Source organism: Mytilus californianus, unplaced genomic scaffold (genome assembly GCF_021869535.1).
Source record: "Mytilus californianus isolate M0D057914Y unplaced genomic scaffold, xbMytCali1.0.p SCAF_14, whole genome shotgun sequence".
Taxonomy (NCBI): domain Eukaryota; kingdom Metazoa; phylum Mollusca; class Bivalvia; order Mytilida; family Mytilidae; genus Mytilus; species Mytilus californianus.
The window spans coordinates 26,032,010-26,045,201 of record NW_026262626.1 but is presented as its reverse complement, the minus strand read 5'-3'; the positions used below and the strand labels follow the sequence as shown (position 1 = coordinate 26,045,201).

At 31.9% G+C, this 13,192-nt stretch overlaps 1 protein-coding gene and 1 long non-coding RNA gene across 2 annotated transcripts in view; one reads left to right on the top strand and one right to left on the bottom strand.

Annotated features, from left to right (window-relative positions):
• The window catches only part of LOC127724574 (E3 ubiquitin-protein ligase SHPRH-like), a 69,682-nt gene that overhangs the window by 15,537 nt on the left and 40,953 nt on the right, over positions 1-13,192 (top strand). Inside the window, exons 4-9 of the mRNA XM_052231574.1 lie at positions 23-235; positions 1,158-1,236; positions 3,872-3,995; positions 6,544-7,272; positions 8,237-8,344; positions 12,700-12,826. Coding sequence (XP_052087534.1) covers positions 23-235; positions 1,158-1,236; positions 3,872-3,995; positions 6,544-7,272; positions 8,237-8,344; positions 12,700-12,826 — 1,380 coding nt within the window. The remainder of the gene's footprint in view (positions 1-22; positions 236-1,157; positions 1,237-3,871; positions 3,996-6,543; positions 7,273-8,236; positions 8,345-12,699; positions 12,827-13,192) is intronic.
• The window catches only part of LOC127724626 (uncharacterized), a 42,347-nt gene that overhangs the window by 8,142 nt on the left and 21,013 nt on the right, over positions 1-13,192 (bottom strand). The window lies entirely within an intron of this gene.

Below are 13,192 nucleotides of genomic sequence, written 5' to 3'. Positions count from 1 at the left end.
TATATATAGAAATTTGTTGCAGAGTACATTAGTGAATTCACAAGAAAACATGATATAGAAGATCTGTATCTGTCTGTCAAAAAACATCATGGTATAGAGAAAAATAAGTACACAGGTGAGGCATCACCAGATATCCAACATCCTTGTCTGATTCCCAGTTTGAGGCCGTATCAGAAAGAGGCTGTCAGATGGATGATGACACAAGAGTCTGATACAAGAATTTATCAAGACAAAGGTAAATAGCACAATTTAGAGTGATTGAAGTATTACAAATAAAAATGAAATGTTGACACAGAGATATGTCTCACCTTTTCTAATTTTGATAGTATAATGCAAATGTAGAATTTAAATGGCATATTTAAACATGTACTAAACTATTTTACATGAACCCAGAAACTATTTATTTTATAGCACAGAAAATATGAATTATCAATACAGTATTTGTGACTGCTTGATTGTAATATTTATGCCCCCCCCCCTGTAGTGGAGGGGGCATTAAGTTTTACCCTTGTCCGTCTGTTTGTCTGTACGTCCGTACGTCCCAAAGTTGGTTTCCGTTCTCTAACTTAAGTTTGCCTCAACCATATGTTATGAAACTTATACACAATGCTTATTACCACAAAATACAGATCAAATTTGAATTTTGGCGGTGTCACTTTAACCGTTCTAGAGTTATGCCCCTTTACAAAAGGAAAAATTGCTGAATTTTCGTTTCCGTTCTCTAACTTAAGTTTGCCTCAACCAAATGTTATGAAACTTATTCACAATGCTTATTACCACAAAATACAGATCAAATTTGATTTTTGCTGGTGTCAATTTTACTGTTCTAGAGTTATGCCCCTTTACAAATGGAAAAATTGCCAAATTTTTCGTTTCCTTCTTTAACTTAAGTTTGCCTCAACCAAATGTTATGACAGATCAATAACATATTTGGGTCGTGTCACTTTTACCATTCTTCAGTTATGTCTCTTTATAACTTTAAATGATATGCAAGCGTGGGCATCATCTGTGTCCCATGGACACATTCCCCATTTATTTTTGTTTGTGATAATTTCCATACATTTAGATAAATTGGGGAGAGATTTAATGTATGAATGAATGCTACAAGTGTATTTTTATTGTACATATACATGTGTGTATCATATTTAACTTTACAGATGCAGACTTACACATGCTGTATAATGTTATCCGACTGACCGATGGTACAGAATTATATTATAATAAATTGGTAGGAAGGTATGTACAAGTACTGTTAGATAAAAGAAATTATAGCAGAATTCTTGGGGTTCTTTGATATGCTGAATCTAAACATGTGTTTAGATTTTTGATTATGGGCCTAGTTTTCAAGTTGGTCCAAGATAGGGTCCAGTATTTAAACTTTGTTTGATTTTAACAAAAATTGAATATATGGGGTTCTTTGATATGCTGAATCTAAACATGTGTTTAGATTTTTGATTATGGGCCCAGTTTTCAAGTTGGTCCAAGATAGGGTCCAGTATTTAAACTTTGTTTGATTTCAACAAAAATTGAATATATGAGGTTCTTTGATATGCTGAATCTAACCATGTATTTAGATTTTTTATTTGTAGGCCCCGCTATCAAATTGGTTCATATCGAGGTCAAAAGGGTCCAAAATTAAACTTTGTTTGATTTCATCAAAAATTGAATTATTGGGGTTCTTTGATATGCCAAATCTAACCGTGTTTTTAGATTTTTAATTTGGGTCCCGTTTTTTAAATTGGTCTTCATTGAGGTCCAAAGGGTCCAAAATGAAACTTAGTTTGATTTTAACAAAAATTGAATTCTTGGGGTTCTTTGATATGCTGAATCTAAACATGTGTTTAGATCTTTGTTATGGGCCCAGTTTTCAAGTTTGTCCAAGTTGGGGTCCAAAATTAAACTTTTTTTGATTTCAACAAAAATTGAATATACATGATATATGGGGTTCTTTGATATGCTGAATCTAACCATGAATTTAGATTTTTTATTTGTGGGCCCCGCTATCAAATTGGTTCATATTGAGGTCAAAAGGGTCCAAAATTAAACTTTGTTTGATTTCATCAAAAATTGAATTATTGGGGTTCTTTGATATTCCAAATCTAACCGTGTATTTAGATTTTTAATTTTAAGTCCCGTGTTTTAAATTGGTCTACATTAAGGTCCAAAGGGTCCAAAATTAAACTTAGTTTGATTTTAGCAAAAATTTAATTACAGGGGTTCTTTGATATGCTGAATCTAAACATGTGTTTAGATTTTTGATTATGGGCCCAGTTTTCAAGTTTGTCCAAGTTGGGGTCCAAAATTAAACTTTGTTTGATTTTAACAAAAATTGAATATATGGGGTTCTTTGATATGCTGAATCTAACCATGTATTTTGATTTTGGACATTGGACCATAATAGGGAAATTCTAAACTTTGTTTGATTTTAACAAAAATTGAATATATGGGGTTCTTTGATATGCTGAATCTAACCATGTATTTTGATTTTGGACATTGGACCATAATAGGGAAATTAAAAAAATTCAAGTTCTTAGACCACATTCTTTCTGTGTCAGAAACCTATGCTGTGTCAAATATTTAATAACAATCCAAATTCAGAGCTGTATCAAGCTTGAATGTTGTGTCCATACTTGCCCCAACTGTTCAGGGTTCGACCTCTGCGGTCGTATCAAGCTGCGCCCCAGCGAAGCATTTTATTTTTGAAAATCCTAGCATGTCACAATTTTTGCATTAAGGATGTACACCTCTGAGGAGCCAAAAATGTCTAGAATTAAACATTTTTTCTTAACCTGATTTTTGGGTTTATATGACTGTAAAAAAATAATTGGTGAAGAAAAAAATCATATGATGGTGCACTTCTTTTTTTGCTACGGCCATTTGAAAGTACTTAATTTTGATGATTTTCCCATTTTTCATCAATTTTTACCAATTTTTGGGCTATTATCATGAAAAAAATCACAATTTCACAATTAAACTTTTTTTTCATACTTTCAATAAAGATGAAGTGGACCAATCTGAATAAATTTAACTTGAAAAAACTATAGGTAGGTGTTAATATAAGAAAGTTATATAAAATTTTGTTGCTTTTTCGTGTCAAATTTACCATGCTGTCAATTTTGTAAATTTGGGATTTTTCTCTTTTTTTAGAACAAAAAGCATATTATTTCAACTTCTTTGTTATAAATGATTGAAAAAATACATATCTAAGAAATTTGAAAAGAAAAACTTGATATAGAATGTACATGTATCTGGTAAAATCATTTCTTGTACCCCTCACCCATTTTCTCAACATTTTGGCTAATGAGACTGACTTGATTGGTTATAAAATTTGAAAATTTTATTACTCAAAAACTACTTATTGTAAATTCACAAATTTTTTCACAGAGTTAAGTTTTATTATAATATTTTTTTTAGTTCATTGATATTTTCCACTTGTATCACATGTTTTGGAAATAATTCCAGAATGAGATTTCAACGAGACTGAAACGTCAGAGGAATACATCCTTAAATAAGAGCATCGCAAAAAAAATCTGTATTAACAGTAACCACATTCCATAGTAAATGGTACTATTAACAAATGCACATTTAAGCAAATATTTTAGTTCATGGAAGTATTGTTTGGAGAATATGTATTATACATAAAATTATAGGATCTTTCACTCGGGACAACATCTGCGATATTCGTTTAATAATGCTATTAAATGAAATGCAGACTTCTGAAAAATTTTAAGGAGTCTATTTCCTAAAGTTATTTTTTATTTTAGCTTAAGTTAAATTGGCAGAGTTGCTTTCGATGTTTCCTTACTTTTAGAATATTGAAAACGACATAAATACATGAATGTTATCACCCACTATATTTTTGTCATTACAGTTTAACATTGAAGAAATTCCCTGTTACAGAAAGACTTCCAGGCGGTATATTGGCTGATGAAATGGGGCTTGGAAAGACTGTTGAAGTATTAGCTTGCATTATATTAAATCCTAGGACTGACATGGTGTGTATTTAAAACAGTGACAATTTTTGTCCCCCGTGCAGCGCATTGCGGTGGACATAGAAATACAGAGCATCTGTTTGTACATCTGTCCGGTCTTCTTAGCGCTCTCATGCGTAACATTCTTGCCAGATATTTATAAAACTTATATCATAGGCTTATATCAGCAAGTCTCAGACAAGTTTGAAAATCAGTGCCAATCAACTATTTTTAAAAGAGTTAAGCCCCATGGAAATATTAATTATTTGGAAAGTTGCATTGTTAGCGCTCTCATGTGTACAATTCTTGCCAGATATTTATCAAATTTATATCAAAGGTTTATACATTATATAAGCAATGTTTCGGACAAGTTGGAAAATCAGTGCCAATCAAATATTTGTAAAGGTGTTAAGCCCTGTGAAATATTTATTTATATTAGAAATTTCATTGTATTTCCCCTCAAGCCTTCAGTTCTCTTAAGATATTTGTAAAAAGTTTTAAAGAACAAAAAAAAAGGTTTTTTTAGTTATTGCCCTTGAATAGGTAAAATATGTGCAGTGCAGGGAACATTTGAACTCTGTTCTTTTATTTATGCTCAGAATTTATCTTTTTCTTTTTTTTTTACAAACGTTAAATAAGGGTTATTTCCATTAAATGAAAAAAAAAACCCCATGTTTTATAGTGCTTATATGAGTTTTTAAGATCAATCTTATGAACTATATGTACATTTGTAATACTAACAATTTTGTTAGGTTGACAAAATGATGTTCTGGTTTGTAAAAAAATTACCTGCTGTGAAAAAAATCCTACAAGAAATTTAACAAAAAGAATCTTGCACTAGGCTTCAGTTGTAAAATGATCTTTGCCATTGGTTTTTATACGACCGCAAAAAGTTTTTGCAGTCGTATATTGGTATGACGTTGGCGTCGTCGTTGTCGTCCAAAGACACATTGGTTTTCGCACAATAACTTTAGTTTAAGTAAATGGATCTCTATGAAATTTTACCATAAGGTTCAATACCACAAAAGGAAGGTTGGGATTGATTTTGGGGGTTATAGTACCAACAGTTAAGGAATTAGGGGCCAAAAAGGGACCAAAAATAAGCTTTTTTGTAACTTCCAGACAATAACTTGTGTTTAAGTGTATGGATCTCTCTGAAATTATACCACAAAGGGATGGTTAGGATTGGCTTTGGGGGGTTATGGCTCAAAGGGGAAAAAACAAGGGTTTCCTAGTTAATGGACAATTTAAAAGCAGTGTAAGGAAGGTAATCCAAAAACAAAATTGTACAATGTTGTACAATGCTGGATTACCTCCCTTATACTGCTTAAAAATTATCTATTTAAGACTTTTATGATGTATTTAAATTGGTAATTATGGTTGCAAACTCCATTGGAAATTTGAATTAAGATTATGACCATATCTTGAGGGAAAGAATTTTTTTTTGGAAAAGGGTGGGGGAGGGGGGAAAGAAATTGTGGAGGGGCAATTTTTTTTTTCATTTCAGTTTTCAGAAATTAAAAAGAAAATTTCTTCAAATATTTTTTTTTGCAAAAAAAAAGGAGGGGGGGGGGGGGGGTCAATACGCAACAGCATAGTGTATTTCACAAAAGCAAAAAATTGAATATAAATTCAAATCATATAACCAATTTTAAGTTCTTTGACTACAGTTATTCGGTGTCAGAAACCTATTATGTGTCAAATATTTAATTACTATCCACATTCAGACCTGTATCAAGCACGAATATTATGTCCATTTTCGCCCAAACTGTTCAGGGTTGGGCCTCTGCGGTCGTATCCAGCTGTGCTCAGCGAAGCATTTTATATCTATATGTGTCAATGTTTTATCTATTTGCCTGTACATGCTTATAGCACAACAATGCTCAAGTAATTTGCAAATATGATTAAAAGAAGATTTGGGAAAGATGTATATAATGACAGCAACCCAATGACAAAGAATAAAAATGCTCAAGTATAGATATTGAATCAACTTGTCAATATGTACTGTATATTCTTATAAACTGGATTCCTTAATTTTTGTGGGTATTTCGTTGATTTAAGAAAACTTGCATTTTCGTGGATATTTCGTAGTTTTGTGGAAGTCTGCATACAATTTCAAAGAAAATTTGCAATTTGGTGAACATTTAAATTCATGGTTCCCCTGTACCCAGGAAATCAACAAAAAATGCTATCCAATGAATGATAATGTAGGATCAGAGTTAATCTTGGTGTGACCTTTTTAGTAATTATGTGTTATATGGTCCTATGAGCCTCTTATAAAATCAGACTTTTAGACTGTGATTATCTTTTTTAATAGAGTTGAAGCTGGGACAAATCCTGAGTTTTTACCATATATTTAGTACAAATTTAAAATCAATTTATTTTTTGTTGAATCACTAGAATTTTGTTTGAGATCAATTTTGGAAATCATCCAATCATATATTAGATATGGGTATAAAAAATCTTTAACAGTTTGAGGTAAAACCCTGAAAATCCAACCTCCTCTAAATTTGAAGTGCCAGGATGTTCTTAAATATGTATCAGATGATAATACTCTGCCTTGTTTATTTAGATGGAAACAAAGACAGATGAGGGAGAAAAGATTCAATCTGTTAATCCAGAGACATTAAATGGTTCACCAGTTGAAGCCACAGACCAATCTGTAGACATTCCGAGTACAAACAATACTAACAATGGTGCATTTGTTTCTTCAGATTCAGTTAAAGATATCAGTGATCAGACTGTAGTAAATACATGTAGTGACAAAACTTCCTGTTTAACCACACAGGAAGTAGTAGTTGACAATCAACTGTCTCGCAGTGAATCTGTAAACGGTAGCTCATTGGATTGTGTTAATACATCTTCTGAAGTATCAGTGTCATGTGATAAACTAGTTGAAACTGGATTAGATGTAGATCAAGAGGAACAAAGTAACCAATCTACACCAGGTTGTGAATTGAAAAATGATGGTGAGATTTCTAGTGAAAACTCTATGGAGGACAAAAATACTATTAATAAATTGAATTTGGGAAAGAAAGGAAGCAGAAAGAAAAGTACCGAACTCAAAGAGGAAGAAACAGAATACAAAAATATCTTTGATAGTCACAAAGATGTTGGACCAAAAGAATTTTTTGAATGTATCTGTGGAACAAAAGAAAGTAAAGCATTTAAACAAAAAGACACCAAAAGCAATATACAGTGTATTCAATGTGGACTGTGGCAACATGCAGAATGTGTGAACTTTGACCTTCATGACCTGTCGAGGCCAGAGTTCATGTGTCCTCACTGTTTAGTTAGAAATGTATGTGTTTTATAATTTTGCTGTTAAGATACTGCCATCTTTAATTATTTTTCTATTTTAAATGTATGTCTTGATTAAATGTTGAAAACTTTTAATGACAAATTTAGAGTATAAGTTTTATGATATTTAGGGAATTCAAATTTATTGGAAAGGTATATATAACAGATCTTTAAAAAAACAGAAAAATTCTAAAGAAAAGGAGGATACTGATTTTCATACATGTACAATGCAACATGTTTCTAAAATAATTTTTCACAAGTTTGCTATCGAGCAAAACTGTCCGAACCTATGGAAAGCTGAAAATAACAACACATTTAAGAGTATGAAGTCACTTATTTATATTAGTTAATTCATATTTTATGTATTTACTTATTCACATTTAGTTTTATAAAGAATATGCATGATAGATATAAAAAATATGCATTTCATTAAAGAATACACCATGAAAAATGTAAAGATATGCTTTAGTTTATGCATATTTTAGTAAGAAATATAAATATAAAAATATAAATCAACTGTAGAAAATAAATAGCTATGTTTCAGAAACAAGAATCAATCAGATTACATTCATTTGTTTACTTGTAATATTTGTCCCCGTGAGTAGCATCATAATCTCATTGTAACTGTCACTGACCTTGACCTCATTTTCATGGTTCATTGGTAAGTTTTTGTGTTTTGGTCTGTTTTTAAAATACTAATAGTAATAGGCTAGGTCAGCTATACTTGGTGTATGGAATACTAAAGGTAAAATACATTGTAAATTGAAAAAGCAAAACTAACATATCGCTTCATATTTTGACAAACTGTACATTCCGTAGTATTCCGTTTGAAGTTATTATGGGAAACAGCATATTTGTAATAAATCTTGTATAACTTTATATTTATTTTTCATTATAATTTTTATTAATTTTATATTCATTTTATGCTAACTATTTAATTTAAATTGAGTTTTTGTTTTTTCCAGAAGCCACTGAAGTCATGTGCCACTTTGATTATCTCCCCTTCATCAATCTGTCATCAATGGGTGGATGAGATCTTGAAACATATCCATGATCAAACATTAAAAGTTTTTGTAAGTTATTTCCCTTTATAATAACTTGGTCCCTCTTGTAGAATTTACCAAATAGCATTGAAAGGACTTGAAAAAAAGGTTTATATTCTGCTGACTTGTTTTCCAGAAGCATTTTACCATTATTTTTTTTCACCTTATTGAACATATTCACATATTTATTCACTACTGTAAATTCAGAAATGTTTTGCTAATTTTTTTTTTTCATTGCAAAAATTGCAAAAAATGAAAACATGCATTCTAAATTTTGATAGCATTATTTGCATGCAGTGCACATTTCCTGAAATTGTGAATATTACTGTGAATTCAGAAATTATTGCGATGTTTTTATTATTGCGAAAAATGCGACAGGGTTATAATCGCAATAATTTAAACTCACATTTTGAAATTTTTTATATGAATTCAACAGGATTTTTTCCCAATATCGCAAAAATTAAAATCACATTTTAAACTCAAATGACAAAATTGCAATAATAAATGCATGCAATAATTTCTGAATTTACAGTAATCTTTTTTTCCTTTATTCATTAATTGCAATAATATTTTATACATGCACACATTTCTGAATTTACAGTACCTGCCATTTTAAGATCTTTTACTGTGGCATTTCGTGGTAATTCTGATAAATCTTTATTTATAGAGGCTAGGGAACACACTTAGCTGTACAAATAATATTCCCTGAAGCCCTCATGAAATACAAGAATATAAAATATAACAGACAAGGCAATAAAGTTAATCAAGCCAACACATAGATGAAAAAGACAAAAAACTAAAAGTAAAAATGGGAAATTTATACAGTTTGACATCTTTCTTACTATATTTGGCCACCCTTCAGAAATTCTTTGTTTTATGTTGCCAACCCATGCCTTGAAGGGTTGGGTAGGTAAGTAGGGATTTAATTTTTTTTTTGGACAGCATTATAAGTTACATGTTTTAGTAAGAAAACCACATTACAGCAGGGAAAGATGTTTAAAAAAGATTTGAAACGATTTGTGTCATAAATTTTTTCTGAAGCAAATGTGACAAATATGCACTTGATTACATACATGTACACAACTTCTGATGATATTCACATGTATACCTCATAAATTATAATACAGTTATGTACACTTTCTGGTAAAGAATTATAGCACTTGTACTTCAGTTTTCAAAAACAATTACCGTAGAAAGGCTTGTATAGTCCGCGGTTTTTTACCCTGGGAATGAAATTGATGGAAGGGGTGCGGACTATGCAGTACTATAGGATTTCATGACATTTTTTTCCAGTGTTGGGATACGATATTGAACCAGGTTTGACCAACGTCCGACAAGTAAACAGAAATTTCATGTGTTGTCAATGTTATACTGTATCTTTGATTACTCTTTGTATAATAAAATAATAAAATTAACAATTTAACAATGTTGACTTAGTAATTTGCATAAAATTCAGCCTTTGATAAATGTCCGGTATGTTTCGGATTTGGTAAAATTTGTGTCATTCCATCTTAACTGTGTACCTGAATCCTGAATATCAATGAACGATGCAACCTTGAATCATAAAATCATAATAGTCAAGTTGAAACCAAGTAAAATCTTCCCAAGATCGATGATTTTGTTTAATGTTATTCGCGTGTGTAACAAGTAGACCACGATGCGCCATTTTGAAAGTGTGGAAGTAAAGTATCAACAATTTTCGTATTCCGACTTTTTGTGTATAACTCGAACTTATCGGCGTAAATAAATCAAGAACTGATATTTTTTAATTGTAAATCGTAACCATAAACACTGAAAGTGTAAACCGGAAAGTAATGGAATTTTTCATACGAAACTATATTTCCAGGTGAAAGGTCATATTGTGCAGGTGTGTCGTCTTGCATGAATGAGTTTACGGGTTTGTGTGTAAAGCAATTAAATAACCATGTCAACTTTTGACAAGTGATGAATGTAATACAATAACCTCCGGCAGTTCTTCAAATCAATAAAAAGAAATGATAAGATTAAAGAGTTAAAATATTTTAATGAGGTCTAATCAATTTTTTTAAACATCAAACATAACAATACAAAGGTATATCAGAATATGATGCACTATTAAAGTTTATAATTAGATCAGACAATTTGTAATATAATATAATGCACTATTAAAGTTATGATAATACAATCTAGCTTAATGTCACAATAGCACTAAAATGTTTTAATGATTAAAAACCATCAAAAGATTCTTCGTCTTCTTCACGGAATATGGCAAAGATGTCTCTCAAGGCAGCCAGTGGCATGTCGTCATCTTCATCTTCATCATAGTAATAGATGTCTCTGTCATCTTCTAGTTCTTCATCTTCTTCACCTTCATCTTCTGTTGGTGGAGTGGAAGCTTGGACGTGTTCTTCCCATACCATGTCGTCTTCGGATCCATCAAGGGCATTAGAAATTGTGCATTTCTTGAAGGATCTGATGATGATTTGAGGGTCAAGTTCCTCCCATGCCTCTACTATCCAGGAACAGATGACTGGCATTTCTGGCTTGCGCATTCTACCAGTGTTGGTGAATGAATGGTCATCTCCGCTGATCCAGGCATTCCATTTCTGTCGAAGTGCGACCTTCATCGGCTTGTTTATGCTTACGTCAAGGGGTTGTAAAATACTTGTCATACCACCCGGTATAATGGCAAGATCTGATTTATGCTCGTCCTTCATGATTGTCTTTACTTCCTCCGACCTGTGGCATCTAAAGGCATCTAACACTAGCATACTACGACTGCGTCCGGCACCGGGTCGCCTACCCCACACTCGGGTCACCCAATCTTTTGTAATGCGGTCATCAAACCAACCATTTGGGTGCACCTGTACTATTAGACCTTTAGGGAAAGGTATCTTTGGCATGGTTTTTCTTTTAAATACAACGTAAGGTGGAAGCTTTCCTCCGTCTGCTGTGCATGCTAACATTACGGTAAACCGATTTTTTTCATTGCCAGTTGTTCTAATATTTACGGTTGATGTACCTTTATGGTCAATAGTTGTATCAGCCGGCAAATCAAACGTGAGAGGAGTTTGATCTGCATTGCCTATCTGTGACAAAAGATAATTATTTTTCTTCCGTAATTTTATTATATATTTCTGAAATTCTAGAAGTTTATCTTCGTAGTCAGCTGGAAGTTTTTGAGAAATATGCGTACGACGACGGATTGATAAATCATGACGTCGTAAAAACCCATAACACCAGTCTATGGAGCCTCTGAAGTTTTTGTGATCTGGCATTGATTTTGATAAATGAATTGCTTTTAGACGCAACTCTGTTGTAGATAGGGCAAAGCCTTGTTGTCTACGATCTGTTACCCAGGGCATCAGGGCTTTTTCAAGATCAGGGAAGTGAGGGGCACTACCCCTGTTGGCTTTTTTTGATTTTGGCATTTTTTGCAAACGTTCTTTAAGTTTTCTCCAATTACGGACATTTTTCTCATCAATGGTATACTCTCTACCAGCGGCACGGTTGCCGTGGGCTTCAGCATATGCGACAACTTTAAGTTTTTCTTTAACGGTGAAGGACTGACGTATTTTACCCATCGTCTGGTAATGACAATTCGAAGGTATGATAGTTAAAATTTAACATTTCTTTATATACCAAAAGGGATAAGCTTGGTTTTTACAGTCTGAGTTGAATTCATTTTTGATCTTAAATGTTTGATCTTTAATTTTCTTTTGTTTAATAGCATACCAAATATTTATTTTTAGAATGTTGAAAAGTTTATTGGCTTGGGCAAGCTACGACTTACAATGATATCAAAAGTGATAAGCCGATAGTTAAATGTACATGATTGAATTAATCAACATTAATTACATGCATACAGTTCTTACTTTCATTGTTTGGGACTTTAAATCAATTAGTAAAGAATGATATTCTGAAAGAAGATTTAATTGAGCAAATAAACAAATCTTTTGAAGACTGTTAAAATAGATTAAATACATATCTTTAAAGTTCTCTTTCACAAACTTATCATAATTTTATATTAATTATCGATCTTTTAACAACAATGATTACTTTCTTGCCGGTCTTTAAAAAAGATTAAAAACATATCTTTAAAGATCCCATTCAAAAACTATTCATAAGTTTATACTAACTATCGATCTTTTTAACAACAATACTTACTATCTTGCCGATCTCGCCATAAACCAAAAAAAAATAATATAAAAATACCGCAAATTCGGCAGTTTCCGTCATTGTTCGCGGACCCGATCTTGTCAAAAGTTGTTGCGGACTATACAAGCGAACTAGACTTTTTCCGCGATATTTGGGGATGGAAAGGGGGTGCGGACTATACACAAATGCGGACAATACACGGCCGTATACGGTAGTTCACTGATAAAATGTTTTTTGGTCATTTACAGGTATATACTGGAGTACATAAACAAGGATTTATACAACCTGATACCCTGGCCAGACAAGATATTGTCATTACAACGTACGAAACTCTGAGGAAAGAGATAGATTACGTGGATCTGCCACACAGTAACAGTAAGTAGTTAATATATTTCAACCAAACTCTGCTGAATGCATTCTTGAAATATTATACTATCTTTTTTTTTATTTCAGATCAATAATATTTTGCCTTAGCTTATTTTTCTCATTAAAAAATAATCCAGAATAACCCCAATTTTCCATTCACAGATTAGAGTTAATTTGAAAATAGAATTTTAAAAAATGTTAATCAATAATAAACATGTACATGAATAACTGTTTAAAATAACATTTCCAGACGTTCTTATTGATCTGCAGATGATATTGACTGACTCCAGGATAAAAAAAAATGTTGAAATGTTTACAATCTTTTTTATTACAGCAGAATGCATTGAGTGTGTAGGTAAAGGTAATATCTTTGAC